General features: G+C 38.4%; 1 protein-coding gene across 2 annotated transcripts in view; it reads right to left on the bottom strand.

The window, feature by feature from the left end:
* Positions 1–2,951: 2,951 nt before the first annotated feature.
* Positions 2,952–23,166, bottom strand: part of SFMBT1 (Scm like with four mbt domains 1) — a 72,806-nt gene continuing 52,591 nt past the window's right edge. For both annotated transcript variants that reach the window (XM_082767798.1, XM_082767797.1), the window contains exons 7-21: positions 22,625–22,722; positions 21,426–21,527; positions 20,079–20,229; positions 18,338–18,420; positions 16,774–16,900; positions 15,952–16,065; positions 14,858–14,900; positions 13,440–13,504; positions 11,852–11,991; positions 9,024–9,133; positions 7,125–7,300; positions 6,199–6,377; positions 5,769–6,014; positions 5,148–5,276; positions 2,952–4,296 (exon numbers count right to left, since the gene is read on the bottom strand). In XM_082767798.1, the coding sequence (XP_082623924.1) occupies positions 4,156–4,296; positions 5,148–5,276; positions 5,769–6,014; positions 6,199–6,377; positions 7,125–7,300; positions 9,024–9,133; positions 11,852–11,991; positions 13,440–13,504; positions 14,858–14,900; positions 15,952–16,065; positions 16,774–16,900; positions 18,338–18,420; positions 20,079–20,229; positions 21,426–21,527; positions 22,625–22,722 (1,904 nt within the window). In that variant the 3' untranslated portion in view covers positions 2,952–4,155. The remainder of the gene's footprint in view (positions 4,297–5,147; positions 5,277–5,768; positions 6,015–6,198; positions 6,378–7,124; positions 7,301–9,023; positions 9,134–11,851; positions 11,992–13,439; positions 13,505–14,857; positions 14,901–15,951; positions 16,066–16,773; positions 16,901–18,337; positions 18,421–20,078; positions 20,230–21,425; positions 21,528–22,624; positions 22,723–23,166) is intronic.

Here is a 23,166-nt window from a genome sequence, read left to right as displayed (position 1 = left end):
CCTAGCAATAGATTTGGTCCAAAGGTATCCAGTCTCCAGTTTGAGTTTGACAGTTATGAAGCCTATTCAATTACATTCAAAAATCTCTTTTCCTTTTGCCATGTCTTTGTACTTTATGCAGAAGATTGGAGAGCTCGGTCCAATCAGCTGTAAATATATTTACACTTCTGTGGACCTAGCAGCTAAATCCTTCTTCCCTCACTTAAAGCATCACTGGAATAAAGAATAAACCCCAGCAAAGTCTAAAGCAACAATGAAATAGTGCTGAAAGTTGTGACAAGGGAAAATAATCCTAACCACCACTGCAAACTCTGTACTGTTTCCCTTAATCCCAGGAGAGACTGCAAACACCCCTGGTGCTCTACACAACATGTAAACAAATTTGCCTTTTCTTTCTTTCCTCAAAGATTAACTTTTACAAGGGTTTAGCATTAGAAAAAAGTAGTCTTCATTCACCAAGATCTGTGCTGTACCTCTCCTCTCCTGGAAAGGTCACTTTCAGTTGCTGCTCATGCCTTGGGGGATCAATTTACCACATTACCCTTCAGCGACATTTTTGTCAAATACTTCTCTGCTATGGGCTCCTTGTGTTGATGCAGAGAGCAAACTGTAGTAACTCAACAAAATCTTTCTGCCCAGCAAGGCTAAGCTTAGCACAGTACGAGAGCCATGTGGAGGCACCACCATGTTTCTAAAGCTATGATGTGCAAACCAAGACTACACAATGCATATAAAAATAAGACAAGAATATAAGCTCTCAAGAATATAAACTAAGCAGTATCTCCTTTTTTCACACACATAAACAGTACATGACGCCCAAAGGAGAGCTCATTTTCTTGTAATGAAAACATTTCCAAGTCCAGGAGGCTGGACTTCATCTGTGTCATGTCTTAGGATGAATGGAAATGGTAGAGGACAGCACAACCCCCTGAAGCCTAAGTTAATTACCGAAGTCCCAGCAACTCCTGCTGGGGAAACACAGGTATCATCTAAAGCCAAGATTCAGGCATTGAGCTACCAAAACTCCAGTTCTGAAGAAAGAGAGCAACTAAAGCAGCATGTGAGCTGATTTCAAGTTATGTTGGTGTAAGATGAACAAACATAAGTGCAGTTGTCATCTGCCACACACAGAAGAAGAGGAACTTGAAACAGCCAAGTAGAAACATCATCCATCACGATAAAGCCCCAATTATCCCTTTTAAAATCCAGCAATGAGTGCTTTTTTTTTTTTTTTTTTCCCCAGGAAACAGAGTGTACAGTACCCATGTGCAGCATAAAAACATTTCACAAATAATGAAAACATCCCTTTTGAAAATCTCAACAAAAACGGATCCCATTGGGACCAGACTGTCAGTGCCTCCCAAAACAAGGCAGAAATATCTAGCCTATAAAACATGCCAAAGGTGACCAGTAAGTATCCCACTAACCTCTGAAACTGCTCACTGCTTTGTTTGCTGAGAAAAAGAAGTATGACTTTTGTATTTAAATTTTAGGTGCCATGTTAACAGGTTCACTACATTACCCTTTAAGGTCTATTCTCTCCTAACAGCTACTCAGGAAGACACCTATCTGTCCGTCGGGAAAAGTGGAATTAACATCTCTTGGTTATGCAGATCAGTTCTGCTGGGCATCAGCTTCTGTAACAGTGCAAAAGAATTCTGGAATCCCTGAAGAATGACAAATGTGATTCAAAAGCATCTTCCAGCCCGGAAGTTCTCTGCAGGGCAATTTTCTCCAGACAAGACACTGACAACAAAGCAGCAATGTTTCTTTCAAAAAAAAAAAAATAAAAAAACATGCCTAATGGATTACCACTGAGCTTGTAACTAAAGGAATGGAGTACAGAAGGATGACCTTGGCATAACAAAAAGAGAAAAAACGTCCATTTATTGGCCACATATATGGTGTGGAGAAAAAAAAAAGGGCACTCTGATTTCAATTTAACTATGTTTTCAGACTCTTATAATCTGAGAAGAAAAATTGCTCTAGTCACACACTGCCTGCCCTCCCTCAATCAAAACTACTGAGCTAGTAAACCGTCATATTAGACAACTGACAACTAGACAATGGACATATTAGCCATAAACTGTCATATCAGACATATGACAATTGTCATATTAGAATCAATATTGACATTTTGATTAAAAAAAAAAAAAAAAGGCAATTTTTAATTTAGGACTTCCCTAAACAGTTCTGTCTCTACAAGGCAGTTATTCTAAGGGGATAATAGCAAAAGAAATCAACACCAACTATTTTGCTTTGCTTACTCTATACACGGTTTGTATTGGAGGTAGCTCCTCTCAACACCCACGTGCTGGATACAGACACAGACTGTGCAAGCTCAGCTCTTGCTTTACACGTGACCTCCTCACTGAATCCTACAGCTCACAGCATCAAAATATCCTATCATTTTAGGGTGAAGAGAAGCTTGAATCACTCCATGTGACCAAGTACCCACTGCTGATCAGAAATCAGTGCACATGTCCTTCCTAAAACAAATTCATGTAGTGAGCACTTTCCTACCCTCAGACACCTTGTTTGCCAGGGGTTTTCTGTAAAAATGCAATTGAATGAGAAAGGAGAAGGGCTGCACTCTTGCTTTATAAAGCTCCAGCCCATGCTCCTCCAAACACTCATGAGAACAGGCAAAAGTAAATGAATGCAGACCACCTGAAACCTAATGCATATTTGAAGCAGATCTCAAGCCTGATGCAAATTTCCCACATCTTTAATGGAATGTAAGGTAAGCCCTGTTACTTAAAATGTGACACAGAGGTCCACAGCAAGTGGCTGAATGGGTTTAATTACCCTGAAAAATTAAAATCAGCAGTTCATCGTACAGTGGGTCTACTGATGGAACTAGATGTCCCTATGCTCCTTTTTCCCAGAAAAAGCACAAAAAAACCTCTTCCCCGCCCCCCCCCCCCCCCCACTGTTCATCAAGTCTGATCCTGAGCAGCTGTAAGTAGTTAAAAATACAAAGTCATACTTGTAAGATAATTTTCAGTAAGCAAACGGTGGCAGAGCAGTCCTCCATTGATTGCAGCTTTTTTAGTGTATTCTGTGAAGAGATGTACAAGGAGAAAAGCAAAAAGCTGCTACAGGCTCTGTGTACATGGCCCGGTTGTTTGGTATAAGAAAAAGGAAACAACTTCACAGAAATCTAAACGGGGAAAAAAGTAAAAGAAATTTTATCTGGAAACCAAAGTATAGGAAATGCAGAGGCACTTTCTCTTTCCTTCTTTTTTTTTTTTTTTTTTTTTTTTTCCTACAGCCCATCTGTAAGAGAAGTGCAAAGTAATTAAGTTTTCTGACATCTGAGAAATAGGTAACACCCAAGCTAAGCCTCCAGAAGTTTCAGCTAAAGCTTGGGGACAGAAGCTCTGTATGCTGATATGGGTTTGTACTTATGGCATGCTTACAGAAGAGAGACTGCTGTGCAGTGACCTACGATTTGTCCAGAAGAAACAGTTCCCTCCCTTTTTAATTCATCACTTCTACTGTTCAGGCTACAGAGGTAGTAAAAACAAAACAAAACAAAAACCCAACAATAACGAAACAACAAAACAAAACAAAAAAGAACCACACTCTTGCTATACTGTACATTCAGAACCCTGTGGCCACGTTGTTGTCCTAACAATGAACAAATTCATTAAAAAACTCAACATTAACACACGAATGTGCAAAGAGCACATTCCAAAGCCAGTGCTGTGGTAAAGCAAATGTTCGTCCACAGGAGGGGATGGGGATTCTGTGAATCACCAGGAACAGAGAAAGTTATTTCTGGCAGCCTGCATGCGAACGTAAACAGGATCCGTTTCTCCTTTTAAAGTTCTGTGCCACCAGAACTATTGAAATGTCACTTCCCACCAGAGGAGACTTTTCTGTAATCATTAAAAAATACATTAAAAAAAGGGAACCATAGAGCAAGAGACTATCGTGTTCCCAAGCTGGCAGCTGGCAGAGTAGCCCAAGTTTGCATTGGCATTTTGCTCCAGATGTTGTCTTCTTTTTCGCAAAGTGAAAAACCGAGGCTGACAGATTCTATCAGGTTGCCAGAGCCCCAGTTCAGCTTCATTTGGCTTTCCTCACTGGAGGGAAAGGAGCATAGAGTTGTGGTTGTGCTTCAAAGGTCCACTTCAACTTGGCAGCTCCTTAGTTAGCAAACTGCTGGTAAAAAGCAAGTTTGACCCTCTCAATGTGATGGCAAAGTTTAATAGCTGGCCCAAGTTTCAAGTCCATGCACTCCTGAACGGTGGGCAGGGTCAGCAGCAGCAGTGCCTGGCCGTCAATTTCCTGTCAGAAGACAAAATCTCCATAGTGACTTTGCATTTTTGTTCTCCATCCCCCTGCAGCTTTGACTTGCTGTCATTTCAGATTCATGGGCGTTTGTGAATTAGTAGTTCCTTCCATGCTACTCCAGGTAACTTAAGAACCTTTATTTCTCACTAAAAATTTAATTCCTTTCTTAAAATGCTAGCTCAAGTTCAGTACTTAAGGGACAGAACCTCATGAGAGGCTATTTTTAAATCAACCCAACAATAGAAATGAAGGAAATTTCAGACAGAAAGTCATTTTACCTAACTTCTAATCATTCTATAGAAACAGATGTTCTACAAGGCAAAGTGTATCTTCTGTAACATCTGTCATAAACCATATTCAGCACCAGTTCCAGTACTAGTCTTGATAGATGATATTTTTTGTGGCAAATTTTAACTAAGATGCATCATTTGACTTATATTTTTACTTTAGTCATCATACTTTAACACAGAATTGTTCACTTGTTGCATACAACATTATGACACCTGCAGTTAAGTCTGCAGAATGGAAAACATTTATCATTTGGAGTCCTCAACTCAAGTTGCAGAACAGTATCATCTACAAAAACAGGTGCTGCTTTTTGTGGTGCTTTTCATGGGCATTCTCTGTGGTTTTGGGATTCTGATGCCTCACAGACTAAAACCTCCTCCACTGAGTACTAAGAAACCCAAACATAATTGTGTCCATTCACTTCACCCTCCTCTCCCAAACTACAGCAAGTTGTGCATGTGTTGTTTTTTTTCCCTCAGAACCCTACTATACAATTTAAACTAGCTTCTTTTTGTAGCCAAGTAACAGAGCTTCAACACTTTAACAGAATATCATACCTGGTCGAGGAATATTCTTGCCAGCGGTGCACAGTCAGTAGATTTGAGGAATCGCACAACGTCAGCCACGCTCCATTCTAGAGGGTTACTGTCCAGCTGCAGCTTTTCAGCAACTTCAATCTTTATCTCCTAGACAAGCCACCCAGCACAAAAAGAACTAAAATATTACAGAAGGCATGGACCAACAGTCCCCTCTGCTCCCCCCCACTCCCGATGTTCAGCTGCCAAATGAAGCTGTAATGAGAGCTCCAAACTGTACTTGCTCTGTGGTTAAGAGATGTGCAGAACAGCACTGTGCTGCAGGTGGAGGTCACATCCTCATAGCCAGTAAGCAGTGATCTAAAACCAGGACTTGGCACTGCTGAAGTTGAACCAAGGATGGCTAACAGCTGGGAAGTGGAAAGCTCCCCATTTTGCCTACAGCTTTCTGTTTAGTCTTTATTACGGTCTTGTAACATGACTGTAATAGCAATTGTGATTTCTAATTATTCTGCAGTGTCTTCACAATGCCCTTATGGGATAATGGAATACTTTATAAAAATACACGTGATGGTTAATAGTCCCAAGATATTTGTGCTTACCCAACACTCAGAAAGGGCACTAATGTATTTTCAGAATTACCTTCGGTGAAGGAGGCTTATTTTCATCATCAGAAAAAGAAAAGGTCCTAAGCTTCCTCTTCCGCTTGTCTCGGTCCTGAGCCAGAGAATGAGACAGCTCACTCTGTGTAGGAGAGGACGACAGTGATTTCTTCTCTGATACCTCTGATTCCTCAAGTAATTCATCTTGCTGCTCTGATGTGCTATCCTCAGTCAAAGATTCTTCGTCTACCTCATCCTGGTCATCTTCCTCTTCTCCCCCACTGCCCTAGAAAGTAGGAAAAAAATAAAAAAGGAACAAAATCAGAAATAGGAATTTTAGGACAAAAACTACAATTGCCATCCATGTATCTGCAGTAACCCGAGGTTACAAGGAACTAAGTTTGTTGTTTCAAATGAAGCTGGTCCATGATCACATACCGTATCTGTTAAAGGTGTTGTCAGTCTCATACCTGGGGAGATCCAGCTGGAGTGTTATCCACTGAAGTAGAAGAACGTTTTTTCTTATGAACAAAAAAATGTTTTCGTCTCTTCCTTCTTTTATTTGGTTTCTTCATGGCTACTTCCAGGTTACTGTGGCCACCCGGAGGCCTACCTATCCGCTTGTTTTTCCGCTTTCCATAATAGTGTGCTACCAGGACAGAAGAAAGGAGCATCATGTTGAAATGCACCTTCAATGCCACTAGTTATGTTTGTCCATCATCAGGACTGGAAAACCAGTAGCAGGACATTTCCCAGTAGAAATCCCAATTCTGCAAAACTTCAGAATGAGTATGTCTATGTTTTCCTCTTCAATTTGGTTTAAGGAAGAAGAGTTACTAATTAATTTTGTTTTCCCTGTAACAGGAGATTTACTTATCTTTGAGAAGCCCCATATGATCAGATTTTATATAAAAATCATCAACTACAGACTTCATCCAATTTAACGGTGTCTTTTGTGATGTCCTGCAGCTTTTAAACATGGCCTCCATGCACTGTTTGTTCTCAGTGTCACATGGTTAAGATAGTTTTAAAAAAACTAAAAGTCTAAAAAACCTAAAAGCTAAGAGAAGAGCTTTAAAGTATTTTATTTTGTTCCACAACAAAATGATAAAAGCAATTACAATGTCACTTATATTACAGTATTAGTCAATTCTTGTCCCAAAATGTATCTTACAGAGATAAATACAACAATTTAATCTACGGTTTTACCATTTAATTTAAAACTATTTTCGTCTGCCCTACACATTGGTACACAGATATTTTGTAGGCCAGTGCATGTAGTGCTTGAGCTTCTCTTTCTGTAAGCAAACCAATGTACTTTGGATCGCTTCTGGAGCAAAAGCAAAATATAACGCTCCCAAGTCCCACCTCAGTTTGACAGCCACTGCCTACTCACTGTATTTAGTCTTTGTCAGGACGGAGCAGTTCTCTGAACACTTGTCCAGCACCATCTGAGGGCCGAAGAGGTTTGGACAACACTCCAGCTTGATGCATGTCTTTCTGCAGAAGTCTGCTACCCGATCTGCTGTCCTTACCACTTCCACAGTTGCACGGTAGCTCTTCCCTTTGTACCTGCAATTGAAACCATGGTCATAATTCAGAAGTCCTCTAATAAAGGACAAAAGTACTTCATCAAAAATGTATAAGGATACTGCTTTAAGAATGGACTCAGGGATAGTCCAGGAAGCAGGTAGTCCTGGCTCTTATGACAGATCCTCGAGCAAAGTAAAAAAGCTGGCAGTACCAAATAGAACAAACACCGCCCTTGCCAGTAACTATTAAATACCCTCTGAGAGGACTATCCTGGAGTTTAGATGGCGTGATTTCTTTCCTCACAGAGTTCTTTTCAGGGGACTGCAGAAGTGTCCACTGTGATGCAGATAGCTGGTCCCCAAATCCCAAGACTGAGCGCACCAATTCGCACTAGAGGCCAAACAACTACTAATAAAATACAGCATCAAACAGCTTCTTGTGAGCCATTCTATGCCCATGTGATGGCAAACAAATGAACTACTGTTGCATTTCCATTCACTTTTCATCTAATTGCTGAACAATTTGTCAGGACAGTCATTTGCCATGACTCCACATATGGCTATTTCTTACTTTGAGTCAGACAAGAGCAATTTCTTTTTGTTCATCAGCCTTGTGATGGCACGGACAGAGTAGCATGGTGAAATACCTGCCCATCTCATGCCTCATTTCTGCTTTGTTCTCCCAGCACAGCTACTGACAAGTGCTGATATGTATTAGGGACTTCTCAGGCCTGCAAATATCTAATTAATGCACTGAAATAAATAAATAAATAAATAAATAAATAAATAAATAAATAAATAAGAGAAAAAGGAAAGTGTCCTCATATTGCAGACATCCCTGCTCTCACTGCTGTGACAAAAGCAAGCAACTTCAGTGAAACAGATCAAAAGATTTCTTTCTATTTCAACCATATCTTTTATTTGCATTAACTTTTCTTGTAATCTTCCTGTTGTCCAAATCCAAATACAGAACAATCCTTCAATACATGGAAAAGTGTCCTTTTACACACAGAACTGATCCAACTAAAGAATTACTGACATATTCAAAACCGTGTAGTAAAGTCTGTGCTATGGCACACTGGGAAAATCTAATCTCTAGTACACAAACATGGTGACCTAATTACAAGGCCATCACTAGACTATAAGGTAATATCTGGATTTATCAAATATATGCAAATATGATCATGTTTTTTTTCCTAGCCACAGAATAATCTTGCAAAGAAGCTCCAACCCAAAAGGCTCAGCAAGAAAGCTATGGAGCACTTTAGGGTAGGTTGTTGTAGAAAGACTTCCATGCCAGTCCATTTCACAGCACTGCTACAACTGAATTTCAGAGGAATCTTCTTCCACTGAGAAACTGGCATGGAAATGCCATGGAATTCTGAGAAGCTTCCTAAGCAGTATGTGCTTCTGCTTTCAAATACTGACAATTATTAGGCAAATTAAATATCTTAAGCCTCACATGCTGGTCTGCCCTGTTGTACCTACACTGTTGTACCGGTACCACACCACTGGTACTTCACCAATAGCTGCTAACGAGCCAGCAGCAGAGTGCACATGGTGTATTAAGGAACATTAAATTCAGATGCACTTCACCAGACATTCAGAAAAGACTTTATATAAAGATTTGGAAATTTAGTCAGTCAGCATCTTTACATGCTATAAGCAATTTTTCCATCTCTGAAATATGAGAAGTTAAAGCCCAGACCCCAGAGGACACTGTCACTGGGATCAGCTGAGTGGGGAACAGGATGAGAATTTACTTGGCTTTTAGGGTTTCTCCATGCCCATGCCATGCAGCCTCTTCATCCAACTGCAGCTCTCGCAGGACACGGCTGGGTTTGTAAGCTGCATTGATCAATAAAGTGAGAACCTATCGTTGGGGGAAGAGGAGAAAATGTTTAGTTTATTTATACAACGAAACTTTTTTTAAAGTGCTAGGGTAGAATAGGAAATTAATTCTATTCATTTGAATTATCCAGCATCAAAGCATTCATTCACAGCAGGATTACAGATACTGCCAAAATGAAAACTGAGAGCAGTCAACACTTTGGGCCATGCCAAACCTTCAAAATTTGTCTGCAGAGTCACAAGTGTATCGCAAGTGTATCGAGCAATTTCCCAGTCAATGCCTTCAAATTACATGTCACTAAATTGAAGCGCAGGGCTGGATACCACATTTGCATAACCTTGGGTAAATCTGAGTTATCACCTTAGAGCCTGTTTGACACATGAAGATATGCCTACAAATGCTGCAGGGTTTTACTGCCTGCCAACCCACTGCTTGCTACAAAATCACACTCCAGAATCTTAAGCTCCTTTCTGCTTTTGTGAACCACAATAAGGCCTGTACTATAATAAAATGAGAATTTCTCTGGTGCTGTGCAGCAAGTAACTCAAAGTTGTGAACAGCTTCAAATTAGTGTGGGATAGTACAAAATTTACATTCAAATCTTGTTTCTTATTTTCAGCGTTTGCTTATCCCAAATTGGTTGCACCAACGTGTCAGGACTGCAGCTTCAGTCCTACTACCACAGCAATCCAGAGGTCTACAGCTCCAGTGAACGGTATTCAATTATCACACTATGCAAGTACCGAACTCACTGCAGGATTTATATAAAGAGTCAGAATCATAATTAAAATGTATATAACTAAGCAGATTGGTTGAACTTTTAGCAACACTCAGCATCTTGTACATTAGCAGGATTTGTGCATATTTCATGCTTTCAGGTGGTGAAGAAGGTTAAACCTTCTTCGAGGTGAAATGAAGCTGCCACAGAATTTCACACTTGCTCTTCTGGAGTGCTGAAGAATGTACATCAGAGAACTGAAACTTGCAGAAAGGATGGGGAGAAATACAGTGTGGTGTTCACTTAGTTTGACAATGTGCAGCATCCTGCATAGCAAGGGACATTCAGCCCTTGCAAATGAATATGCTGTAGGACCAAAGAAGAGCAGACACTCCAATCGGAGACTGCAAGGGCATCTTCTGATGCCAGATCACGTCTAAAGAATGAAGATGCTTTTTTGCTAAAGAATCTGTTTTAGTTTTGTCAAGAAGTGCAAAACCTGCTGGTTTAAAAATAATAAGTGACATTTAAGCTGTCATTTGGGGGTTGGACCTGATAATCTCTTGAGGTCCCTTCCAACTCCTACAGTTCAGTGAATTCTGTGATAAGGGTTCTCAGAGATAGCTTCTGTGAGCTGCATTTTCCTCCCATAATATAGATTCACCATGGTAGATCAAGCCAGTGTTTCATGAAATCCAGGTCTTTATCTGAGCAGCCACTAGGGCCATTCACTTCTGAAAAAGGTAGGGAACTCCTCCAGCTTCCATGCCATCTGGCCATTTCTATAGCAGTAATTATTTTTTATACCTTAATGCCATCAGTCTCAAAAATACAATCTTCATCCCATATAGCTGCGAGTTTAAGATTAGTCTTAATTTACCTATCTGAAATTCCATTTAAGTTATTTAACAAGAAAATGTACTTTCCATTAAGCAAGGTACATTTGCTCAAATACAGGCTACCTCTTAAAACCAGATTTCCCCCTACAACCTGGGGACACAATACCGTTGTTTTCCACAGTCCTGGGACCCCATCTGCCCACTATCTATTTTACTAGGTATGAGCAAGCTTTATCCAGTGATAAAGTACTTGAACTAGATTAATGAGTTGAGATGAGGGTACAGGTCTGCTTAAAAATTCACAATTGCATTCCTCATCTCCAAATGCTGAAGGATCAGGCATATGTTTTTAAGCAGAGGTGTAGATAAATGATTTAAACAATTTTATGGGCATGCCAAAACACAAGTTTTAATTTTTAAGTCAAATATTTGAGATTAAAACAAGAGTATGCATCTCACTCAAATGTCCACCACGTTGTGTACTGGTATGATGCACACATATCCTTTTGTACGCTTTTATATACTTATGTCTGAAGACCAAAAAAAATTAATATGCACCCTTACTGCTGTTAAAAAATTATGACTAAGGTCTTTTTACTGTTTCATTCCCCCTGATGTTTGCTGGGGATGGCTACATTTATGCATGCAGAAATAGAACTTCTTCAATAATGAGCTTATCCATTATTTCATCAGATCATTGCAAATTATATCAAACTTAAATATTAGGAATTCTTTTCATTTCCCCATTACTGAAAACAGTTTTGCATTTCTGCTAAGAAAATCTGTATTTCCTCTGTTCTAACATCAGTGGTGCAAACTGTGAAGGAAAGCTTTTGGGATTATCTGAAACTAAATTCTGTTAATTAAAATTGAAGCATTTATTACAGCTATAAAAAGATATTAACTCCTCTGGTCATGGCAATTACAAGTTACTCTGTTTTAACCTATAAGAAAAGTTAGCAGCTGAAGGTTGACTTAACTCAGATAAATGGGACATTTTTACTCCTTCCAGCTATTCATAAAACAGTCCATGATTTATCCTTCATTTTATACAAAATCCCATTCGCTCATCATCAGTTTATGAACGCCTTAAAAGTATTAATTACCCATCTATAATGAGAGACACACTCTAGAGTTTATGATGTACTGCTAATAGAGGTACACAGCGTAGAACCACCTCACCTCTTTCAGAACAAGAACACAGTTCCCAGGTCCCACAGATTGAGGAAGCTCAGCAATCCTGCCTTTGTTAAGGTAAGGCCCTGAGAAGCACCGGTGGTTGAAGTAGATCTTTGGGCAGCAGTACTTTCCATTAATTATCACTGAGAAATGAGAAAAAAAAAAGATTTAAATCACATGGTACCACCTCCCCAGCAAATTACTTCTTGCAATGCTTAATATTTTGCCTGCTGTAATAAAGAAAGGAAAAGAACACCTGAATGAGTTTAGTTTGGGTGAGTACAGGTGTCAAATTTGCCACCTCAGGACTAGTTATAGATGTTGCTAAAGACATTTCCCCATACTTAACAAGCATGCTTGCAAATTAACAAACAATAGAAAATAAAGCCAGTTATATATCAGAAAAGAAGCGTTTTTTCTGGCTAGTCTGATGCGTTACGGTACCTCAGTGAGAACAGGCAAGAAGATGGCAATCCCATCTATTTGGTAGCAGAGCACATTCTAACACAGTAATTACAGACAAATTTTCCAGTTGAATAACTCTCTCTTCCCTAAACTTTTGCCATCAGAGAAGCTGGCAAAGTTCTTCTCCAATATTCATCCTAAACTGCAATATTGATTGCTTTGCATTTTCACTCTTTTCACTCAATCAGAAGATAAAACTGATGAAGTGACCTTTGATGAAATGACATCAAGTTTGTTAAGCCTTCAAAGTGGTCCAATGCTGCTCAAAATTAAAGTTCTGTATAATATGTATTGTAAGATACTTACGAATTAAAAAAATAAGTTTAACCCTAACAGTGTTGCAGTATTTTTGATTGAGCAACACTATCACTTAAAGATCTTTAAATTCAGTAGGTGATAACTGCTAAATAAATGAATAAAATTCACATTATTACTCTATTAAAAAACGATTAAAATGCTAAGCAAGCACAAATTGGTTTTATAAAGCTTGCATTTGGTGCAGCTTCAGATATGCATTTCACTATACAGTAGACAGCAGAAGAGGCATTTTGTTGCCAAACAGACAGATCTGTATGACTCTTTAACCAGCAGATGTACTTATTCATCATATTCGTTCTAGCAACAGTTTAGAAAATTATTAGATTTCACCATCTGGCACACAACACAGCTTACTGTTTGAATTGCCTTTGTTTATCATGATGACAAAGTTATAAAAAGCAGATAAACCTGCTTCCCAAAGCTAGAATCTAACGACTCAAGAGTACAGATGCAGCATGCTTGTTATGATGTTTCTCCCAACATTATTAAACACAGCAGGTGACATTAACAAATCATCTGCATGGGTCACAGCATACATTTGGCTCTACATATTCTCTGTAGGGGGAAGAAGGTTTGGTGTAAAAATCTATTTTCCAGGTTTAATGCACATTTCAATTACAGGACACAGAAGTAATTGTATAGTTTTGTTCATTTCATTTTCTGATGTTCAAATCAATCAAGGATGAAAATCTTCAAGCTCTTTCCTCATCTTCTTTCCTATATCCTGACAGAAGACTATTGAGCAGCACTATGAGCCAGGACTGTTGAAGGATTTTGGTTTTGTTGCCCTGCCCTTTCTGATCAATACCTGAGTCAGAAGAGTTTAGTTCCTGGTTCTTTAGTCCATCATGAACTGTCCTTGAAGACAAAACTCTGAAACACAAAGAAGGAGGTTGGGAAAAGGGACAGATGGTAAGGACAGCCACCCCTCAGCTCCTAAAACCCAATCATTAAAAGCCAAAAACATTCTTGCTCCAGCTTTGTTAATCTGCTGTTTATACATTCTGTATTTCATAACATTGCTCACATCAACTTTTTTTTTCTTAAATATACAAAGACTATTGATTTCAATTTGGAAAGAACTACTGGACTGCTAACAGCTAGCAGTGATCATACTTTGCTTGAATTGTACAGGCTGGCATGCTGATCACAGAATCATAGTTACAATAACATATAATCTGATAATCGCTTTACACAAAGCAACCAAGAGTAGTTTACTTTTTCTATCTCCTTTATCTTCATTTCACAGCACAAGGCAATGTACAGTCTTACCTAATGCACTTTGAAAAAGATGGATTTTAAACAGAACTCAATCAAAATGAATCAAGCACTCTGGTAAGTATCCCAATTACAAAACCATGGAAGAACAGTCTGCTCGTTATTTTAAGAACAATGAAAACATTGGCAGAACTACCGACAGATCTGGTGTTTGTAAAGCTCTAAGTCAATAAAACCAACTGTCAGGAATTCTACTGAGCATTTTTGAGCAGGCTCAAATGAAGGAGTTTCATATGCATGACAGTTTGTAGATGAACTGTAGATATTAGTAGGGCTTTTCTTTCCTTTGTGGCTAGTTTGGCCTTGTAATTAATTAAATTCAGGAAAGAAGTATTAAATATACATCTACTGAGTAACAGTATTCACACTAGAAATGAACTTTCCAATCCACTGTGCAAAATCACAGCTATGTGTTAAGGAAGCCACGTTTTCTAAGCATGTTTACCTTACAGCAACTATCTTATTTAAAAAGGGAATACAACAAAAGTGGAATTGAAAAGCATTCTTGCAATCTTCCCTATTAATTGCCATTGAAAAGGCTAAAGCACATGTGATTATAAATTCACATTCTTAAGATCAGGCTAGTTTTTCTTAAATGTATTTCAATACTCACAGATAATGCAATCTTAGAAATGACAGATTAAAAATTTCAAGTCTAGAGCTTCAATGACTTGACCTATTCAACAGGTCAACTCAGTTGAGCCGCACTAGCATTGCTAAAAAACAAATTTCAAGCTTTCTATATCCCACCACAGCAGCACGAGAGGTCCTTTTCAATATCAACAGGAACTATCAACATCACGTTATACAGACTATGGAATTTCTCAACCCTCACTAGAGGGCTTCTCTAAAGTTGTGTCCCCTAAGACAACAGATTTACCAATTAGGGAAACAAGCAAACAAACAAACAAACACACAAAAAAGACCCAGCAAAACACTATTACTTACTGTTTCTCGGGTTGAACTACTGCAATCTTTTTCTGCTTGTTTACTGAAAGGAAGGAGAAGAAAATAAAAACCACAAAGCACAGGAAGCAAGCAAATGAAGCTTCTACTGCTGTATTTACTAGACACCTTTCCTTTAAGTTATATGCCAAAGAGAATCTATACTCAAAGTCTCTGCAACTGTTAAATAGCTGACCCACTAGAGTCAATTTTTACCTTACAACCAGATATTAATATTATAATAATGGTAGTAAATAATAAGATAAGGCAACATGTACATCCGCAGCAATTTCAGGCTTAGTCCTCATCAAACATCTGGCTTTTTTTTAAGCTTCTTTTTTCTGATTAGGCTCCTCCTTCCTCCTCTGCTCTTCGCATTGCAGACATTTCCCAGACAAGTTTCTCTTGCTTTGACTTGCAGTAAATGACAGCTCATTCCAATCTTACCATTTTACTATCTTACCTAATAGACATTCTTCAGTTTTTCCATTAAGCTTTAATAAACAGAACTCACTAACCAGTTGGGAGAAGGCACTCTCTTACATTACTTACAGTGTAATTAGAACAGATAAGATTTACTTTTCAACATTTTGCCATTGAGGGATCGTGACAACCCTGGCACATTTACAAAGCCATTCCTTCTCATTTTAACTCCCAAATGTATACATACTCAACAGTGCTTTACTAAGGCATTAATTTTGCTTGCACAACCCAAGTATAAAATCAATCAGTCAGACACATTGCAAGAACAGCTCAGACAAAAGTATATGCACAGCACGCGTGTGTGTGCATGTAGGCATACATATCGTTTCTTTACTGTGGCTAATGCATTGTTTCCACGCTCTCTTACAGGCTGTGAGGGTCTCAAACCAACAATGCCTGTTTTGGAGTTGTATGGATTCCAATTCCACTGAAGTATTTCTCACAGCTGCACCAAGAAGGCAGGGAAACAGTTGCCAAAAGGATAGATTGTCCATACACAGTGGAAATTTCTAAATTCAGTGATGCCACAACTAACTGTGCAGTAACCTATTCTCATAGGTCTTCACCACCTCTACCAAACCAGCTAACCACTGCAAACAAAACACAACTGATACCTATTGCTTTGCGCGGAGGTCTGAGCTGATATCCATTCGTCTCACACCAACCCACTGGAAATATATCCATTGATTCCACACTCACTATACAGTCAGGGACGGGCTTCTTGGAACCTGTTCAGTTAAAAGAAGTAAAAATTGAAAAAACTCATAACAATCCAAAAAACTCATTTGGTCAATGCTTTTTATATGTTGCCAGAGGAGCTCCCTTTTTTAATTTACCACGTTTATGGTACACAGTATCAATTGTATATTCATCCTCCTTTATTGCCCAGATTCCTTCCTGATCTCATTTCTTTCCTCCCAAAGCTGGAGATGGGAATTTGCCCTCCCCAGGTTAGCAGAGATGCACAGTGCAGAGTAACTGCATGCTGATGGACTTTTAATCAAGAAGCAGGATTAATATGGAGGGTGTCTCATATAGCCTATCCAGTCCTAATGAAGAACCTCTCCAAAAGTTTTCTTCCAATATCTGGTCAAAGCTTAGATCAGGATGGAAGTCACTCATTTATTAAAAAAAAATGTTACAAGGCCTTGCTTTCTAAAAGACACTGACCAGCCTTTCACACAGTACACTAACCTCACACTGACACACTGCAGTGCGCAAATGCAATTCTTGCCTGGCTTAAATAAACACTGCCATACAAAGCTAGCTAGGAAACAGGCAATGCAAATGGATTGCTGTGTTTTTACTGATGGAGCAGTGATTTGCTGCCAATATTGAGCAGGTAGTGAGCTTGTTCCAGATACTTTTCAGGTTAGATGATGGTACCACAGCATAATCAGTGTAAGTGCTACACTTCTCTTCCCAGTCAGGCTTACCCTCCAGCTGAAGCCAGAGGTAAGAATCTTTCAATTTGGTGACTGTAGCAATGCAAACTTCTTCAGGGTCAACAGGGTTCACAGCCTCAAGTTTCATATTCTCTTTAAATCCGTGGTCAGAAGTTAACTAGGAAAAAGACAGAATACTTAATAGAATACCATCTTTATATCCAATGTATGATATCAAAAGCCATGAACGGGAATAACACACAAAAAACCACAATGTCTGAGTATCACAGAAGGACACTCACAAACAGAAAACTTCAGATAATTAGCATGTTAAATGCAATTAATATATATTACAAACTATAAAGTGTTTAAGTTAGGAAAAAAAAGATTCTATAGACAGACCTAGAACAGAACATATTTGTACTCAAAAATAAGGAGGCTGAGACTCTGAATGGATTCATTCCACTCCATGCAATCAGGGATTCTCTGCTGCTTGCTACAGAAGTGATGAATCCAACATATAGTCTGACAAGGCTTTCTATTCTATTATATTAGCTTGGAAATTTATTTTAGGTATGCAAATAACATTTCTGCCTCATCCAAATGAGTCCTGGCAGACAGCAATGGAAGCTTTCTTTCTATTTTATATTTTTGGATACATAGGTTTTTGGATTTATTCAAAAATTCTTAAAAAGTAAGAACGTGTATTTATCTAGATCCAAAGCACCTGAATTAAAAATAACAAGTAGCTGCCAGACAGAGGACTTTTCCTCCAAGAGCCACTCTGCAACATAATTACAGGATCAACATATTACAAATTCTGAAACTAGCCCACAGCGATCAACTCTTCTCAGAAAAGGGATAAAAAATTCAATGACCTATTCTGAGATGCCACAGCTTACAGACACAACAAGGGCAACAAAAATTCATAGACAGCAACACCCTCTTCAAAAAATGGTTATTATTCATTTTAATTTCTTTCCTTAAGCATTGCAATAGCCCAAGTATTGTAAATGGAATTGGAAGGTAGGTGTTAATGGCACCCTTTTCTGCTTGACAAGGTATTCTGCTCTGGGAGACAACAATGCTATCATTATACCAACAAAAGCCCAAAAACTAACAAGTACTTCAGGCATTGATTAATGTAAAATGATTACTTGGTACTAATTTAAGATGGCTGGTTATTGATTAACACAATGGGATGAATTTTTCATGCTGAAAGGAAGGAAGACTGAAATAATGTACTAAGTAAATGAAAATAAGGTCTATTAAAAGGCCCTATTTCCACAACCACAGGAGCACCGAAGATTGATGTTATTTCATGGCAATTCTGTGGACTCTTACACACTTCCATTTCACAGATCAGTCATTTCTTTTGATCTGCTTTATCACTGAACTGATCTGCTTTGTAACTGAAGCATTTGGTCTAATACTTACTTAGATAAGAAGTTCATATGCACCTACTTCATTCTGCCCTCATTTGCACTCTCTTAACTCTGCCATTTCATCAGTTATCACAGGCAAATTAAGTCAAAACCATGTAAAATGTTTCTTGCTGGAATCAAATATATCATTCACATAAGAGAAAAAACATTTTTCTGCAAGAGAACCTTACCGAAGGGAAGCAGCTCTGGGGAGCTGCCTCAGCACCGCATTGTTTGAGGTAGTCTGCCCAATCGAAGTCCTGCCCTGGATAACCTGGGCAAAGAACAAGCACAGGGGTTAGTTTAACAGTGTGAGAACAACGGACTCATTTCAAGCTGACGTGAAATTCGTTTGGACCACTTGAGTTTGTCAGCTGACTACGGCTTCACTGAGCCCATAGCACGGTTCTCATGTATTTGAGATACTCTCTTTATTACCAGTGTAGATGAGCTTTGGGCACTCACTTTGATTCCTGTTTTGGCTTGAAATGGCATCAAACCAAAAGCAAATTCACAGAGAGCATGCTGAGGTTTGAACAGAATATATCTAAGCAGACAAGGGAAGTTCTTTTTTTGTTAAATAGATCATCTAAAAGCTGCTCAATAGCAACATATTACTCTCTTAAACACTTATTAAGTATCACGCCTTTAAAGAGAGCAGTTAGTCTTTCCTAAAAGTGTCAAGTTTGCTAATAGCTGTAAATCCACATGTGCTTGAAGGGAAGAGTCCTTCAGGGACAGAGCAACTCTCTCTCTCAAAAAAAGGGCAAATTAATTTTTTCTTGGAGGAAATACTTTGCTTCCCCATGATCTCATAAACAACAAGTAACTGAAAGGAACTGGGTGCAAAAGAAATGTGCTGCCATAATAGTTTGAGACTGGCAGTATAATAGCAAGTAGACAACAGCAGCAGTTGATTCCATAAGTGTCTTTGGAGTGCTCCATTCCAAGGGACATCTGTATCAGGGTTTAAGAAATCAAACAAAATTTTAAAACTAGTCTGAGAATATAGTATAACCATAATTATCTACAAACATCAAGTGAGGGCCTAACCACAGACAGACCTATTTATTTTTCTCAGTTTTATCAGTGCCAGTGGGACTTGAGACCTCACATAATTCAGAATGCCCACCATTTCCCACGGGGTTAAAAGAAGAGAAGCTTAAAATCTCCATTAGATCCAGACACATGCCTATAAAGCAAGGTGTCTCCTTGAGTAAGATACAAAAAGTGGCTTTGCTTGACCCAGCATTACCCAGAATTTTGCATGTAAAAGAAAAGGAAAGAGACAAACATCCTACACTCTTTGTTCCTCTGATATCATGAGCAGATAAACCAAAACATTCCCACTTCTGTGGTGGTGAATAAGGGTACCAAGTCCCTAGTTTTACAATACTGTTGTCACTTCCCTTTTGCAAAAAGGTCTTAATAATTCAGTAGCTGAGGATCACTGCTCAGTTCTGTTCTATCTTGAAGGAACATTTTAGTAATCCGCTACCTTGCCTGATAGGCCCTTGGAAAAAATACTTCATTAACATTTACAGTGATAAGAAAATATTTTAAGAATTTGAGTAACAATGTTCTGATCTGACTAGAAGCAAAAATCCAATGCACGGACCACAGACTTCTGATATTACGTTAATTAACGCTGAAATCAGCATCACCTTTAGCCCTGAAACACATCCTCCAAGCTTTCAGGTTTTTATGCAAGGCCGGTCCCCCTAGCCACCGCTACCTTCTCCAATCCAAGCACATACACAGGAAACCTCAGACTCTCTAACTCAAAACTCCTGTTTCTCAGAATCTTTCATTTTCTTCACTTTTTCTACTACAAGTAATTCTTTTGCAAAAGTGTTGTCCTAAACATCGCATTCTGGAGACTGGCAAGCTACTTCAAAGAGGAGGGAGCACGACAAACCTGCACAAACATACCTGGTGGAGGACTAAGATGCAAGCCATTCTTCAGACTCCATTGCACAGGGAAAATTCCAGCACTGTTGACATGGCAAATATAGGACTGGCTGGTTGTACGCTCTGGTCTCAAGTCATCAATTTCTATCTTGAAATATTTTTCATTGTATACCTGTAGTTAGCCAAAAGAGTACCATGCAGTCTTGTAAATAGCAGATAATGATCTACTTCTCCTTCATTTTGATAACTTTATTAGACAGCATAAAAATAGAAACATTGAAAAAAGAGTCTGTGGGAATCGTTAAGAAAGTAGACTCCTCTACATTACCTGGAAACTTAAGAAAAATAAATCATAATATAAGGCAATGTATAAGCACTTAAAAAAGTAAGGTGATCAAGTGCTATATGACATTCTCTTACAAAACAAACAAACAAAAAAACACAGGAGAAAATAGAACTTGAAGTCTTACATTATTTCACCAAAATTGAACTGTGTCATAGGATGAACTGTCAAAAGTAGAACACTAAGCTCCTGAACTGAGGAGCAGAACTTCATCACCATCAGAAAAATCAAATGATTTTGCTTCACTTGGAACATGTTGCACCTTCTTAGTAATAAAGTGAGCATCTTATTAGAAGAAACTGCACGTTATAGTTTAAAAGAGAGCTATCACTGAAATGTAAGCTATCATATTGACAGAGTATCTGTCCTAAAGAAAAAGCTGTATTTCTTTATTTTCGCACCAAAAACATTTTAAAATATGCTCTTGGTTTACGTTGTACAGGAACATTTTGTTTTACTACATGAAAACAAGTCTCTTACAGAACCTTTCACCTGTTTATCAACACAGGAAGATAGAAGCTGCTCACAACCTGAGTATGCTACGAAGTTTTCATTTCAACTTCTAAATCCACGTGTGGGCCCTTTTTTGAAAGTTCATAGCTTGTACATAAAAATGATATTAACTTTTGCAAATCCAAACTTTTGCAAAAAAACAAACATCTATCTTCAGTTGGATACTCAGATTATGAAGGATTGTATCTCATCTTAAAAACCCAGGTTTAACAGCTTCAGCCATTTGATCTTTTGATGTTCTATCTTTATGGAACTTTTCTTCTACTTTCAATTCCAATGTTTTCACCATCAGCAGTTAGGGTTGTTCTTTCTTTTTTTCCCCCTCACTCTTTCTTTTTTTTTTTTTTTTTCCTCCTCCCACAGTGACCTGTCCCTGAAGGGAGACATACAAAATACCTAATTTGAAAACTAGTACAGTATTTTAAGACAATTGGTTAACGAGATTTTTCTGAGCATTTAAAAACACAAGTAGCAATTTAACTGAATTAAGACAAGTTAAAGAATCCCAGTACCTTGAGAACCGTAGCAGGAGATATCACGAAAGGAGCCATCGGGTCCACAGCTTCTAACTTCATGCCTTCAGAGAACGAATGTACTCCAATCACAGGTTTATCCTGAAAAATCAAGTATCAGTGATCACCTGCCTTTCTCCATCAGAAAAGACCAACCTTACGTAGGTTCAACTGAAGAGGGTAACTTGAGTTTTAGTAGTTCAGTAGAGTACTAGCAACCTCACTATCATAGAGTCTCAGCCCTCTAAGACTGCCATTTCTATGAGTTTTTAATAAGACTGAGTCCCAAAGATTTACTTCTCTGACATTCTCCACACAGAAGCAAGATTTCACAGTGCAGAGTGGTCTGCTAAGTCAATAGAAAAGTTCTTTTTTCCCCTAACATTTAGGGCTCATCATGATCTAACCTAAAAGAGGACAATAGAAGTCTTCACTTTCAGCTTACCAAAAGCCTACAAAAGAGTGTTCCTGCTCCAGACTTAGGTATATACTATTGGTTAAGATCCAACGGATTCAAGAGCAACACCACTTTCTCTTCTGTTCTGTTTATGGGCCCAAATGTAGCTGAGAAAACTGAACTAAGAACTTAAAGGACTAAATTTCCATTTCCATTTCTCAAAACGTAATTTCTTTTCAAAAGATTCAAAGATTTCTTTTTTTTTTTTTTTAAATTCATAAACATTTAAATTCAGACTCAATAGCAACATTTGTTAACACTGAGGGTCTATCAGGGCCCATTAAATAACATACATGACTATATCAGGTTACATATTAGGTGTTACACGTTAAACTTTTCAATATGCTCAAAAAACTAGGAGTACAGTTAATACCTCACTCCTCTAGAAGGACAGTAATCAACAAGGCCAGCTGGTAAACAACTGGAGATGCCATTATAGGGATCAGAATCAGGGCTTTTTCCCAGCATGACAAGTAATGGCTCACATAGTTGTGATAGGTATTTTGTCTAATTTCACAAGAACTGTATTGCAGTATGATCTTTAATTTATTTTTTTAAACTAGAATGAGCAACAAAAAAGAAGTTAAAAAACACAACAACACACAAACAAAAACAGAAAAACAAAACAAAACATGGAAGGAAGTTTGAGCAACAATGTTTGACTTCCCTGAATAATTTCTTAGGAATGCAGCATTTTTCTGGTATCACATACAGCATTAAAATACACAAATTCTGTCTTTACCTTAAAAAGATCTGTAGGAACTGATGATTCCTCTTCTTCCTCCTTCACTTTCTTCAAGATCTCTTGCCAATCTGCTTCACTTTTCAAGGACCTAATGGCTTGAGCAAAAAAGACCAGGAAATAGTGAATGAAGTCATCTTTCTTCTTTTCCCTCATAAAACAGGCAGTAATAAAAGTTTGATTTGTGCTCCTTTACGTGCTACATTCACATCTGTTCAGAATCTGTGCAGGTATCTTCATTCTTAAAAACCTACTGGTTGTTAAGATTTTGCGTATGTTACAAAATGGGACTGAAGTCAGGCACTACTGTATCACCTATGTACTGCCCAGTCAGGTCTTTCTGAGAAAATGGCGGTCACATCAACCCTGAGGAAAACGTCTGGAGGAATGCATGACCAGAAAACAGTCCTAGCTGGACAACATTTGTTTGTTTTAGGCTTAAGCAAGCAGAAGGCTGAAGAAATGTTCCACATGTCTGTCTCAGCTGTATAAGTTACTCTTTCAGCACCTTTAATTGCAGATCACACACCTCTCTGATAGCG

The sequence above is a fragment of the Aythya marila genome (assembly GCF_965140915.1).
Source record: "Aythya marila genome assembly, chromosome: 10".
Taxonomy (NCBI): Eukaryota; Metazoa; Chordata; class Aves; order Anseriformes; family Anatidae; genus Aythya; species Aythya marila.
This window is presented reverse-complemented; position numbering and strand designations above follow the sequence as displayed.